The 15,323-nt window shown below is 43.2% G+C and overlaps 1 protein-coding gene across 1 annotated transcript in view; it reads left to right on the forward strand.

Moving 5' to 3' along the window:
* Nucleotides 1–14,611, forward strand: part of SVEP1 (sushi, von Willebrand factor type A, EGF and pentraxin domain containing 1) — a 170,354-nt gene extending 155,743 nt beyond the window's left edge. Inside the window, exons 47-50 of the mRNA XM_078852948.1 lie at nucleotides 452–547; nucleotides 6,482–6,577; nucleotides 10,741–10,834; nucleotides 11,307–14,611. Of these exons, the coding sequence (XP_078709074.1) occupies nucleotides 452–547; nucleotides 6,482–6,577; nucleotides 10,741–10,834; nucleotides 11,307–11,337 (317 nt within the window). The 3' untranslated portion in view covers nucleotides 11,338–14,611. The remainder of the gene's footprint in view (nucleotides 1–451; nucleotides 548–6,481; nucleotides 6,578–10,740; nucleotides 10,835–11,306) is intronic.
* The last annotated feature ends 712 nt before the right edge of the window (nucleotides 14,612–15,323 follow it).

The following is a 15,323-nucleotide window of genomic DNA, read 5'->3' on the forward strand; positions in this document are numbered from 1 at the left end:
ATGAGAAGGAAAATTCAGGTGAGAGACATCTTGCAAAATTGTAAAAAAAAAAAAAAAAATTACCAGCTTCGGCAAAAAATTTACTTACCCATTCTTACCATGATAATGACAGTGGAAAAAAATATTTTACTCTCGTGTCAAAAATCATATTTGACCCAGACATTTGAGCAAGTAAAATTTTGCAAGGCTGGTTGGTTTAACACCTCAGTATAAATATAATAATTTAAAATAATTGCAGTCCTTAATAACTTGAACAAGTCATCTATTAGAGGGGCAGTATTATACACACACAAGCTCACTATATATTCCTTGCAATCAAGGCAAAGCTTGTCTTTGAGTTTTGCTGAATTCATTTGTCTTAATAACAAGGACTGTGTAAGATGCAGAGCTCTGGGCAGAACAGTTTCTGAATACTAACTGACCCTGACTGGACTGTGTTATTATTTTCCAGCCATTTGTCGATTCCCGTGTCAGAATGGTGGAGTCTGTGAGCGACCAAACGCATGCTCCTGTCCAGAAGGCTGGATGGGCCGTCTCTGCGAAGAGCGTATGTACATGATCTCACAATGTAGCTTGAAGATATGCAGTAGATAAGAGATGTGGATTTACAGGATGTCACAATGGATGTGCTGGGACAGTTATTGACTTAAAGTTTCAAAATGGCAAAGGCCATAACCTGTTCTGTTTGGCAAATTAGATATGAACTGCAACAGAGGACATAAATGATCTTGCTCGGTTGTGTGGAATAAAAGTGTTCCAAACAGAAAACAGCAACATGCAAGTGTAGATCCAGGGGACAAATCTACACACAAACGTGCACTGGTTTAGTTGAACCAATGTAAAGCGCTATTTGCACAGTCTCTCGTTTTGGTTTAAGAAGGTCTCGTTTCAGTTTAATTTAAACCTTCCTCGTAAAAGGAAATATGCCTGATCCAAACCAGAATAAGTATGTCCACACAACCTTTTGCACCAGTTTAACTCCATTGGTTTAAAATCACTCCTGACATTAAACCAGCGCAAGTCTGCATGCAAACAAGCCCTAGTATACTGAGAGTTACTAAGCACCCACAACTCCAACTGACTTTGAAAGTTGTGAGGGCCCAGCACCTGTCCGGATTAGCCCCTAGGTCATGAAAGTTCATCTTGCCATTGGAGGAAATTTTGGACCTAATTCTTCAGTATCTTGCAGCTGGTGTAGTCATATACACCTGTGAAAAATAGGTTTAAAATTCTGCCATTCTGATTTGGTTGCAGCAAAAACCCAGTTTTTTCTCATTTTGTCTGGGTGTAAACAGCTGCACAAGGCCATGGAGATCTGCGTCCTTTATTTATATCCGCAGTAGGCAATGGAAAGCTAGCATTCCGCCTCCTCTCCCCCCCCAGCCATTCCCATTCCGCCTCCTCTCCCCCCAGAGCCCCTTGCATGGCACAAAAGAGCTGATCACAGATGGTGAGAGACACAGGGAGGGAGGGAGCGGGAGGCACTGATCGGCAGGGTAGGCAGAAGGTGCTGGGGAAGGGAGGGAGGGAGGGGCTGATAGGGGGGCTGCCAATGGGTGCTCAGGACCCACCATTTTTCCCCTGTGGGTGCTCCAGCCCCGGAGCACCCACAGATTGTGAGGCATAATTCCTAGCGACTCTATGAGAGTTTTGCCCAAATACAATACTGAATAAAAGCTACATAGGGATTTTAGGACTTTGTCCGTAATTATTATTTATACAGGGTCATAGAGTGTGCATGGTGCTATACAGACACAGAAAACAGACAGATCGCTGCCCCAGGAGGTTTACAGGCTAATTTCAACATGACTCAGTGTGGGATAGCAGTAAACCCCCAGGAGTAGTGGGTGTGTTGTGGGAAGAGCTGGAGTTACAACCGTAAAAGACTGAGATTTATGCTTTGGATTATGCGCACACCTTTATTTACTAATATACTCACAGAATATATCAAGTAGTTTGCATAGTTAGATGTTGGTGGTCGGATAATAAAGCGATGACTCTCTGGCTCCTTTGCCACCCACACCCACGTCCTGATTTTCTGCAGCCTGCCATGCCCTACGCCCAAGGGAGCTGGTGCTGGATTTCCCCTATAGGTACAAAGGATCATTTTGTGAGTAAGGGGCTGGACAGGGGCTGGGTTCGAATTTTGGATCTGCCACACATGCCCTGTGTGACCTTGGGAAAGTCAGTTAGGCCCAGATCCACAAAGGTGTTTAGGGTCCTAACTTCCATTAAAATCAGTAGAAGTTAGAAGCCTAATATCTTCGTGGATCTGGGCCTTAGTCTCTCCGTGCCTCAGTATCCCATCTGTAAAATGGGGATAATAGCACGGCCTAACCTCACAAGGGTGTTGGGAGGATAAACACACAGTTCTGGAGCCCACAAATACATAGGTTTCAGAGTAACAGCCGTGTTAGTCTGTATTTGCAAAAAGAAAAGGAGTACTTGTGGCACCTTAGAGACTAACCAATTTATTTGAGCATAAGCTTTCCTGAGCTACAGCTCACTTCATCGGATGCATACTGTGGAAAGTACAGAAGACGTTTTTATACGCACAAACCATGAAAAAATGGGTGATTATCACTACAAAAGGTAGTGATCACTCTCCTTACAATCACTTTACATAAGCTATTTTATGTAAAGTGATCACTCTCCTTACAATCACTTTACATAAGCTATTACCAGCAGGAGAGTGGGGTAGGGGGAGAGAAAACCTTTTGTAGTGATAATCACCCATTTTGAGCTTATGCTCAAATAAATTGGTTAGTCTCTAAGGTGCCACAAGTCCTCCTTTTCTTTTTGCATGAATACATAGATATCTGGATAGATAGAAAGGCAAATATTTCCATCTACAGTTAGTACTCAGAGATGAGCCTGAACCAGGGCAAACGCCCTCAGACATCAGGGTTTTGAAATCCCAATCTGAGTCCTGCTGCTTGAGACCATCTCTAGTTATTACATTGTCACTGTACTTAGGAGTGTTGCATGTAAGTGGAGACCCATGGAAAAGAATGGCAGATCCCTTTACAGTTAACAGAGGTGAATTTGATTAAAGTATGAATATTGTTTGTCATGGCCTGTACACCATGTTTAAAAACAATCTATGAAATCCACTTACTTCCTGCAGCTGCTGCTGCTAAGTCTCTGCCTGGGCTGGGCACCACCAAATTGGCTACATGAAAGTGAGGAGAAGAAATTTGGCAAACAAATGGTTTGGCCTTCGGTGTTATAAACTCCAGCTGAATAGTGCCTTCATACGTAACGTTGTCTCTCTTCTGCAATCTCTGTGTCCCTTCCGACACACACACACACTTACTTCCTCTACTCCAGAGATTCAGGGTGAGGTGAGTGTGCCCAGTACCTTGCAAAATCGATGAAACGTCAGAAATGATTTCCTTACCTTCCTGGTAACAACGATGCTTAACCCAGTCCTCAGCTTTGGAAGACTAATGTTAGGCTCCTGGTCATTTTGATCTGCCATCCCAATTCATAGCCAGTCTCCCTGTATACACAAAGGAACGGACCGCTGACTAGTTAGATTAGAGTTCCCACACATACATGCGCCCTCTCTCTTGTTTATACAAAAACAGTAACTGAAGGGGGAGCCACATACAATGGGTTTTAAACGGTCTTACCTCATTTTGTGGCATTGTTTGCCATATAAAGAGAGTCAGTAATTAATACATAAGGACCTAATCTTGATCGGTGCTGAGTACCTGCACCTCCCCTCAGCTTCAGCAACAGATGCCAGTGCTGAGCCACCTCTCACGGTTACAAAACTGAGGTTACAAGATTCACTTGTGACAGGATTCACTCACCTAATATTTCATGGTACATTTGACTCAAGGGGCGGAAAAAGCTTATAGCGTGACTGGCCCTGCCTCCTGAGACTAGCTCTGCTGCCCTGAGAAATGTGGAGGGACCCTAATTTAACCGTATAAACAAAAGAGTAATCCAATGGCAGCATGGAATTCCCATTCCTTCTCATGCCTATTTTCAGCTTTGCTTCTGCTATGCAGTAAAGGACACGGGATCAGACCTTTCAGCCCCCAGATAGGGCACTTGGCTCCCTCTTCAGGGATAGCACCCGGTTGAGAATGCCACCAAAGCTGAAGAACTGCTGAATTTGACCTGTTAATTTCAATGTGTTACAATTAAGTGTCCACCACAGAGTTTCACTGGGTTTGTCGTCCGAACCAACTGAGAAGCCTTACAGCAGCCAAGCCCACCAGGTTTCACCCAGTTCTTCTTCTCTTGTGGCATCTCCATTAGTGGAGGTTTGCAAGCATGGTAGTCCATTCTCTACAATCCTCTGCTAATCTCTTTGTGTATGAGTAGTCCTTTTGATCCACATCATCCATCCAAGATCTTCTTTTGCTGCCTCGTGTTCTTCTGCCATCAGCTTTCCCCTCCAGTGCCCATAAACATGCATCGCCTGCTGAATCTCTGAAAATGTGCCTTAAATCTTTCTTTTCGTAAAATCTCTGACCAGCGTTTGCTGAGTTCCAATCTTCACCCAGTTAGGACACAGGAATTCCCATTGTTAGGGACATTTTGCAGAGCTCTCCTCCTCAAGGGGTCTGTAGAGCAGGACTTTATTTGGGGCCTCATTATAGTCTTTACCCCGTTGGTGAGCACTCGTGCAAGGATTGTAATGGCATTACTCATGTGCGTAAGTGCTTGGCGGTGTGAGTAAAAGTTGGCACAACAGCGGCAGACTTGCTTACAGTAGTGGGGCAGGGAATCCAGTCCGGTTTTTAATGCACACTCCAAGGATTCAGACTATTTGTCATCAAAATACAGCTCTCTGCTGTGTCTTATTTGGACAACTGCAACAAACACGTTTTTGCAAAACGTTTTTTGGACAATTGCAAACAAACACAGGTTTTGCCTAAAAGTCATCATCTTGAATTGCTTCTGCTGACATTCATATTACTCTCATGATATTAGCAAGCAAACTGAGATTTAAACCACACTGACAGCTGTTAGAGTGTACTCCCCTTGAACCAAACTGGGGGTTTCAGGTTAGTTTGTTGTTTTATGGTTTGGAGCTTGTATTGTGTATATTTTATTAATATGTATATGGTTACAAGTACATATTATTTTCCGCAATTTCCCTTGCATATAGATGTAGATATATGTATATAGATATAATGTCAGACAGTATCTTTCTACCAACCTACCATTCAAAAGATAATGGATAGATGATCAATAATAGATCGATCATCTATTTCTTATCACCGTGGTATGCAGGTGTAGATACAGTGTCTCTTGATCACCAAAAGGTTTTTCCATAAAGCACTCTCTATCTGTTGTTTTAATCTATCCACTGTTACTTCAGGTTTTTTCCTTCTCCTTTACTCTTCCTCCTCCACTCTCATCTTCTCCCCACTTCCCCTTGTACGTAATAGTCTTCAAGTATGTAAAAGGTACATAAAGAGAAGTGTGATAAATTGTTCAGCTTATCCACTGAGGACAGGACAAGAAGCAAGGGGCTTAAATTACAACAAGGGAGATTTAGGTTAGGCATTAGGGAAAACTTCCTAACAGTAAGGGCAGTTAAGCACTGGAAGTACTTGCCTAGGGAGGTTGTGGAATCCCCATCACTGGAGGTTTTTAAGAACGGGTTAGACCAGGTGTGGGCAAACTACTGCCCGCGGGCTGCATCCACCCATTGGACCTTTTAATCCAGCTCTCAAACTCCTGCCAGGGAGCGGGGTTAGGAGCTTTCCCCACTCCGGTGCTTCAACCGGGGAGCGGGATCAGGGGCTTGCCGTGCTTCACTCCATGCAGTTCCCAGAAGCAGGGGCAGTCGGGGTTACGCATGCTGCCCCTGCCCCAAGCTCCAGCTCTGCAGCGTCCATTGGCTGGGATCCCAGCCCAGAGCACCCTCCTGCACCCCAAACCCCTCATCCCCAGCTCCACCTCAGAGTCTGCAGCCCCAGCCGGAGCCCTCATGCCCCTTCTCCCCCGCGCCCCTGCCCCAGCCAGCCCTCCATACAATTTCCATACTGAGATGTGGCCCTCGGGCCAAAAAGTTTGCCCAGCCCTGGGTTAAACAAACACCTGTCAGGGATGGTCTAGATAATACTTGGTCCTGCCTCAGCGTAGGGGACTGGACTAGATGACCTCCTGAGGTCCCTTCCAGTCCGACATTTCTTTGACTCCGTTTGGCCTCCCGTGCACAGTGCACAAATGCAACCTGCAGCGGGGACAGGATAAGAAAGATCCAGTATAGGTCTGATGTATTTGATTTACTCCCCACTGTTAGGCCAAATGCAGATTTGCCGCCAATGGATGAGTTTTATTCTCCTTGTAAGCAGACCACACGCAAACCTCCTGATAGCGGGTACAAAACAATAGATGAGCTGAGCTTTTGGTGGAATGAAGGTTTTGTTCAGCTCATCGCAACTTCCCTCCCTCCTTCTCTGGCACTGATGGTTTTCTTCTTTGTCCTTCCTCTCCCTTTATTTTTTCTTAGCGATATGCATCCTGCCTTGCCTGAACGGAGGTCGCTGTGTGGCCCCATACCAATGTGATTGCCCAACTGGGTGGACTGGATCACGCTGTCATACGGGTAAAACTACTTTTACTCACCTATGTTTCCTTTTCCAGAGTTTGTTGTCATCAGCGCCAAGCAAGGCAATATAGAGGCATTACCCAGGGCTCTATGGTAATCACTGACTGGCTCAGGAAAAACAAAATTACTTAATATTCCTGGAGGGTTTGATCTCCACTGCTGCCGGCCATTTTCAGAGTAATCTTATTCTTGATTAGTCTGCAAAGCAGCCTGCTCCCGTAAAGTATTATGTAGCATTATCAAGGGAGCTTTCTGTTAAGGACATGCAGATAAAAGAGAGGATTCCCACGGCCCATTTCCAAGGAAAGTAATATTACAATATCACCCAAGCGAGGAACGAGCAGAAAGCATGCATCTGAACTATTGCCTGAGCGTAAGAGTTGCTGAGCATCCACAGGTCACGCTGACTTCCGTGGGGCTGCTGGTGTTCCACGTCTCTTTTAGCTGAGACATCTGTGTGAACACCAACCTTTGCATTTGTGTTTGTCACTTTGATTTATCCCACTGCCCAGTGTTCATTTGTGAGGAAAACTGTACCTAGAACAAATAATTATGAGCAGAATTTGAACCTGCCCTTTAAATCAGAGGGGTCGCCGTGTTAGTCTGTATCCACAAAAACAACGAGGAGTCCGGTGGCACCTTAAAGACTAACAGATTTTTGCATCTGAAGAAGTGAGGTTTTACCCACGAAAGCTTATGCCCAAATAAATCTGTTAGTCTTTAAGGTGCCACCGGACTCCTCGTTGTTTCGGTCCTTTAAAGACCTTCATGTTACTTAGTATTCAGTAGTCACTTGTGGGTGACTACTAACAGCATGGAGAAGAGTCTGGGGAAAAAGAGATGGGTGTCTTAGTATGTTAGACACTCTAAACACAAGTGATGCAGTTTGTGCCTTGTGTACAATACATTAGTAGAGAGCTCAGACCTTCAATACTTATTGCTTCTTGTTTATTTATTCCTTTGGAATACTTGAGCATCCATCCCCACCTCTCGGTGTAAGCTGTGTTAACTACATGTTCTGTATGTAGGCCAAGGTATGTTTAGCAGTGTTCTGGCTGTGATAGCGAACGGTGCTCTGCAGAGGTCCAGCACGTTGCCAGAGGCATTCTGTCTTCGGAAGGCAGAGGAGAGAGGCAGACTGAATTATTATTCATTATGCAAACAGTGTGCTAGGTGCTCAGGTCAGAGTCCTTCCCAGAGGAGCAATATGCACAAACCTCTACAACTGCCCTCTTTAAAATGATGTAGTATGAGCTCCCCTCAGCTTGTGCCACTAGTGAGGTGCTTGGATGGTATTGGGACCAGGCCATATCCCCAGCTTTGCCTTCTGGAGTACTTCTAGAGTGCAGCAGCTCAGGTCTTGCTCACTCTCCCCTGCGCTGTCATCCAAGGAGCATACGTGCTACCATCCTGGCTGCCCTGTGCGAGTGTCAAGAGGAAGGCAGCATCGCCTGCAGCTTCTCTCCTTGCTTGTGCCCATGCAGGGATACCCGGAATCCCAGCCCATAATATCTAGTTTAGACAATCCGAAGGACAGAATAGTGGCCCTATTTTTAAACCTCCAAACGGCTCAGGGGGTGGGGAATCTATGTCTTGGATTCACTGAGCTGCACTGCTACTTTTGAAATACTTTAAAGAATTGTGAGTCTGACGATCCCCTCCCTCTGGTGTAAATTAGATATAATTACTCAGACTTCAGTGGAGTTACCCAATAGTGTAAGTGAAAGGAGAATCAGGCCCAGTTTGTATAGCCATGTTGATCACACTTTATATGAATGTTCTATTTACAAATGATTTATCCAAGCTTAATAAACGAGAGCTGTCATGAACACAATGCAGACGTGAGCAGAATGTGTTGTAAATGTTTATAGTATCATCAGTTTAAGGTGTAATAGATGGTTATAAGTAACTTGATGGACTGGATAACACTCAACTAGCCCTGTAATAAAAGATGTATTAATCATGACTTATCCCTTTATAAACGGTTTTAAATGGAATCTTAAGTGTGACACAGTTTAATGGAGTAGAGGGCCTGATTCTGCCCCCACATAGTTACACCAGTTAATTGGACTGACTGCAGTAGCATTACTCTAATTTGTGCTGGTGGAAGTCAGAGTCAGTGTTTCGCCATTAATTAATAAATAGAGCAGGTCAGCAAATATGAGGGAATTGCCGTGTGATATGCTGCAGGCCTAAGCATTCTTCTGAAAATCAAGATGCTAAAGTAAAAAATTTCCAACACATCTAAGAGTAAAAAAAAGTAATGTTTTCTGAAGAGATATTTGTGTATGACAGTATGCAGTAATATTCCCTCTGATAGTTTACAAAGCACAGTGGGAATTATTGCTGTTATGTCTGGATGACTCAGGAGATTGGAGACAGGATACACAGCATTTCTCTTCAGCCATTTGAATCCATGCCAGATTGGAAATAACCCAAAATTGTTATCACCTAATGGTTGTTCTGCAACCCATATGTCATTTTTAGTGGACAGGTCTGCCCATCACAAAGTCCATCATCAGAACTGGCATCCTCATTGGCATTTTCAGCAGAAAGGCCAGTGTTAGATTCGTTATGGAGATACGGAACTCGCCTCTCACTTTTCAGTAGTCTGTTAAGGTTGGAGTTTTGAGGCACATGGGTGACGTGAGGTCAGGTGTGGGGCGGTATGTACCACCGCTGCCCTGACTGTACCTGTGCTGTGGATAAAGAGAGAATTAAATACAGTTACATGGATTTTTTTAAAGAATCTAAAGTAGTTTTCAGCGTGATGTCATTCATGATATTTAATGTGCCGAGAATGGTCCATTTCTGTGACCATCTGACATAATTTTGGTGCTGTATTGACCCCCATCCCTCCCTTTAAATGGACTGGGGTAGTGTAACACCAGCTGCTTTTGCCGATTCCTGCCAAGCAGTCCCTTTCTGTCTTCTGTGGCTCCATTTTTTAATCGGTTTCTGAATAGGGGGGCATTCTTGGTGCCTAAGTATTGTCCCCAGCTGCTGTCTTGCTCCCTGTGGTTTGCTTTTCCTCACCAAGACTGTATCGCCTGCCTAAGAGACTTCACATTTTGCAGCTGTCCTGTGCTATAAATTTCTTCCATTAGACGAAGCTCATTAACTGTGTCTTCTAGTCTACCCTAGTAATCGTATCGCCCTTCATCTCATGGCCTCAGGGTGGACAGGAAGACTTGGGGTTTTGTCTTTTTCTCTCTGTTTGCCTGATGTCCATTTGGCTGACACAGCAGAGTAACTGCAGCTGCATCATGCTGTCCTGACACTACTCCACCAAATAGGCTTGGTGTTTCTTCACGACTTGAAGTGCCCTGTGTCGTTCACTTACACACCTCATGGCTGTGAAGTTTCTTTCAGGAAGCTGTTGTCATTCTCTGCTTCCCCCGTTTCCATGTTCAGCTGTTGCTTTACCGAGAATTACTCCTCATCAGAAGTTAGTTTTTAAGTGGCTCTTTTGTCATCACTTTCTCCTTTTCATCGGGTGTATTTCCCCACTTCTGACCATGTTGAGTTTCTGCTTTTCTACACTCAGTTCTGGATGTTATTTGTGTCTCCCATTCCGAGCAAACCTCTTGTTTCATCTCTGAAAATGAGGCCTTCTTTCCTATTGATCTCTTTGATGTGCTACGTTAACTCCTCCTACTGCTTATATTTGCTTTCCACTTTGCTTGCCTGAGCTTGGAGCAGTAACGCATGTTTTAAAGCCAACATAAAGTATTTCATTGACTGTTTCATGCTGCTAGGCATATCACAGCAGCTAGCAAAAATAGCGAAGAGGGTGGCTTCACACTTAGCAAAGATCCACTTCTGAGCTTATTCTTTCCAGAGCAAATCATATCCAAACACATTTTCAGGGTTGTGTGGGGGTTCATGTTATGGTTTTAAGAAAAGGAAATGTAACACCTTGGCCCCTCCTGTTCTCTGCCCGTGGCACACAAGAGGTTAGTCTCCTAAGAGCTTTAGTACTTTTGTCTAAACCAGGTTATTGGGTTCAGTATGGCTGGGTGGGGTTAACTGGGCTCATTCTGTGACTAACAGAATGATACATACAGGGCTAAATGGATTTTCAAAACTTAATCTCCCAGATGAAAACTATTCTAGCCCTACTGGAGTACATATGTATACATGTGTGTATTTGAATGCAGCTGTGTGCCAGTCTCCCTGCTTAAATGGTGGGAAATGTATACGACCAAATCGGTGCCATTGCCCCGCATCATGGACTGGACATGACTGCACGAGGTAAGTGCTGGCAAACCGTCTTTCACATCAGGTTTGTGTCTGACTCTAACGATCTCATTAAATGGAAGGTAAAGTTAAATAAAAAGCTGCCCCTGCTCGCACCCCGCCCCCACTCCACCCCTTCCCCTGAGCTACGGCCCAGGGGACTGCGACAGGGGTCAGGCGCGCCCTGCACTCATGGGGCAGCAGGACGTGGAACGACCCGGCTCTAACGCGCTCCTCTCCACCGGCTTGTGCTGGGGGGCGGTTTTGCCCCAAGCCTGCTCCTGGCCTGCCCCCCACAGACCTTGGGCAAAGACACCCCCCACCACTCCCTGCAGAAGCCTGTGGGAGCTGCGTAGGGCACCACAATGTCTAGGGACGGCCCTGCTGGCTGTAATCACTTCTGCTTTCATTTTGAGATGCCTCACCCTGCTGGTTCATTCTGCATATTCTAGAACACTAATGTTGTTTTGTTTGTTTGTAAATGCAGGAAAAGGAAGGCTGGATTCTATCCCTTTTAACAGCAGAGGAACCATTTTATAAGAAGAAAATATTTCGTCAGCATAGCCACTGGGGCTTGAAACCTAATGCATTGTAAATCAAACCCTGTGCTTTTATTCCCCTGGAGGATGTTTTTGCTTTGTATTTTATTTTGTGATATATTTTTCCTCTACTTTTCCATTTTTAAAGAAACCATCTGTATTTTTTCATATACAAAAGTATAACAAATATATGCTGCTACACACACACAAATTTACAAATTCTGCTGTCCAGTGAGGAAATAGCTTGTGTACATTTTGGTCCTTGCCATTCCTTGAATACAACTGGTTAATTAAAATACACTTTACTGCCAGTCAAGAGTAAACAGGATGTTGCACTTCTGGGTACTAGTTGCCAAAGCCTTACTGTAATTCAGCAGGTTTCAGAGTAACAGCCGTGTTAGTCTGTATTTGCAAAAAGAAAAGGAGTACTTGGTCTGAGGAAGTGAGCTGTAGCTCACGAAAGCTTATGCTCTAATAAATTGGTTAGTCTCTAAGGTGCCACAAGTACTCCTTTTCTTTTTGTAATTCAGCAATTAAACTGTAGACAATAGTTACTGCAGGCTAAACTGAGCTGTGAAGCATTCCATGATACTTTGCACCTGATCTCACTTACACCTATGAGAACTGGGAGTAATTTGACTAACATCAATCTCAACCTGCTGACGCTCTGCTAAAATGGAGTTATACCAGTGTCAAACTGGTGAAGGAGGAGAATCAAGCCCTATAGTTTTTGCCCTAAGGAATTAATTTTCTTTGAAAATGTTTTATTGAGAGGGTGTTTGTGTTAAATTTACCATAGATTTACTTGGGAAATAGTCAAAAGTGTAGACTAGGTGGGAGAATGTTGTGTAGCTCAGAATGAAATAGACAGACAACTCCAGTAGCCACATCCATGGAAACAGGTGATATTTGTAGTATGCAGAACCATCGGTGAACCAGAAAAATAGTCGCTCTCACACACATACACCTTGCCAACTAAGAACTTACAAAGTGCACAATCTGCATAGGAGTGAGCTATTCCAAGTCATGCGTAAAGTCTGTTGCGTGCTCTCAGACACGCCTATTGCTGAACTTATTAGCGTCTTACGAAACATGCACCTGAGTGCCCTTGTTAAAAATGCCCCTCAGTATTTTACACTAGGGATTCAAGACACTGATGCTTACCTCTTGCTAAGTAAAAGCAGGGGGTGAAAGGAATGTTTGGGGGGGACGGAGTGTGTTTGGTATTAGCATTAGAGAGCAAACGTCTGATGTATGAAAGGAGTTACTGTATAAGAATTTGGCTTAGAAACCTTATCTGACACACCTTTCTACAAACACTGTGCTTGCTAGGTTAAAATGCTCACGTAATAAAGTAAAATTAATATCAATGTCAGGAAAGAAGAGGAAGGAAATAATTTATTTCATGGAGCTTTATTTACTCTTAAACCACTCTGTGTGCACACTCTGGTTCCCCACCCTTCCCTTGTATGTTTAGGTATCCCTTAGGAACGCATCCAGGGAAATGTAGTCAGAAACAAAGAGGAGTTAATGATGTGTGTGCTGTGGGCACCAGTGAAAGGAAAACATCTGATTTATTATGGTGCCAACTATAGAGGCAGAGAAAAATGACAAGTGGATTCTGTAAGGGTAGCAACTGTCAATTTAAAAAAAAAAAACATGGCTTGGAGAAGAAAAGGAGGGAATTTTGTAAAACGGAGTCTTCTTTTCTTATCTCAGTTCTAATGCAAATTCAATTCCAGCCTTCAGCCTGCAACCACAGCAACCAATTGATAGAGATTTCCATTCAGATTGTAGCATGCTATAATTGAACAAAAGCAATTAGAAGAGTTAAGGAGCTTCTCTTCCTATCAAGCTGAGGTAGTACAGGGCAACTATACTGTAGCACCCAACTCCACTACAGTGAGTTTCCTTTACCATTTTGATTTAATCATTACTGCTAAAATATCAGAATATGATAACATTGTGCTGAACTATAATTCCCCCGAAAGAAATAATGATATAGCAATTTAGGTCTGGGAGAGGTTTGCACCAAATAGTTGCGCGCATGCTGTCAATAAATACTGTCCTGGGGAATGAGTCACCACCATTTATCAATACGCATTTAATTTGCCTTTCTCTTTGCTATCAGCAAAACTCTTCATTTTCATTTTTTATTTTGTTTAAAATGTCCTGGGAATTTAGCAGTGTTTATTACAAACATTTAAAAACTGGTAAAAATCAGTGCAACAAATTAACTTCACAATTGTGTGGGTAAATACTGAGGGATGGGAGGATAGGAGGAAAAAAGCAACAAATAGAGAAGAGTAAACGCTTTTTGATGCTGTGGTTAATTTCATGAACTGTACATTAATAACACTTACATATCTGCATATGAGTGTATCTTCCACTACGTTACCTTATTTTAACAGGCAGCCTAACATTTACACTTAGACAAACATTATTAACATAAACACATCTACCTAATGTCATGTCTTGGGTTTGCTTAACACAATCCGTATTTTCATGGACTTGAGAGTCCAAAATTTGGGTGAAAAGCAGTAAAAACTGAACAATTGCTTTTTTAAAACCCAAGAATTTTTCAGTAAAAATCTGGTAAAACTGAAAACAAAGGGCCTTAGCTGTCCCACACAGAGTGTTACTGGAGGCTTTCTGGTCCATATGACCTGTTTTCAGTACACCACCAAGAAACTGCAGGAGAGGGAGTGGGTAGATGGAGAAAACCGAGCTATCTTTTTATATATACACACACACATATATATATACACACACATACATACATATATATATATATTGTTCTTGTTTCTTTACAAAAACCAAACCGTATCTTTTCTACTGTGTCTGTATAGTGTGTGCACTTTCTCTCCTCGTGATGCCCTGATTCTGTCTTGCCCTGATGCTCTCTTTGGAGTAGAACAATGTTGTGTATGGAGGCACTCTGTGTTGATAAGAGACTGCTTAAGAGGAGCCGCACAGCCACATGGCCTGCCTCTAGCACTGGAAATTCACATGGATGAAGAGTTAGACAAGACTCAAAGACCAGTCTGGAAAAAACATGTCATTAGCAGAGCTGCTGGCAAGGCACAAAGGCTGTTCTAGTTAATGATCTTTTGCTATTTACAATAATATAGTCTCAGATGAACAATCTTTTTGCAAATACTGTATTGTCATTTATGTCACTGCTTGTTGTGTGTATTAAATGACTTCTGTGTGATGCACTTTACACTGTAAATAAAGTTGCACCCTATTTAGTACCTGTAAATACAATTTTGCGCTCTTTCATTAATGCCTGACAACAGCTTCCTGTGTTTCCTCCCAGCTCTTCATGGCCTGATGTAGGATTTCAGGTTGTTAAGAGACGTGGATCTCCACTTAAATAATTAATAATCATTCTGAAGGACTAATCCAGTACATCCAAACTTCATGCTTTAGATGCAGGTGCAATTAGCAGTGTTTTTAAAATCCTCTCCTCTGGTTGAAGATACGTTAAAAGCGAGTGGGCCAAACTCAGGCCTGGTGTAAACAAGTACAACTCTATTAAAGTCAACATCTGCTCTTTGCTACGTGTGACCAAGCTGGATTTGTCCCAAACTGCTCATCTGGACTCCTTGCATTATGCACTGAGAGTAAGTGCATAATTTTCAGAGGAGCCCTGAGGGGATTTTCAAAGATATCCAGGTCCCTAGTGAAGGGGAGCTGGGAGCTAAACTCCCTTAGACTCTCTTGAAAATCCCAGTAAATTATGGAAGATATGATAGAATAGAAGATATTCCCAACAACCGATGTTACCACTATTCCATGCAAGGGAAGTATAGAACAGGTCAGCCAAACGATCTTTTGCAAACCACACCACTGGTTGCAGGTCACATGAGAAATTGCACTGGATTTGATGAAAGCTTATTATGGGGCTTATTATTTGGCTTGTTTGGTGGTATTGAGCGGCTGTTTTCATGCAGTGGTGGCCT

The sequence above is a fragment of the Lepidochelys kempii genome, chromosome 5 (genome assembly GCF_965140285.1).
Source record: "Lepidochelys kempii isolate rLepKem1 chromosome 5, rLepKem1.hap1, whole genome shotgun sequence".
Classification (NCBI taxonomy): Eukaryota; Metazoa; Chordata; order Testudines; family Cheloniidae; genus Lepidochelys; species Lepidochelys kempii.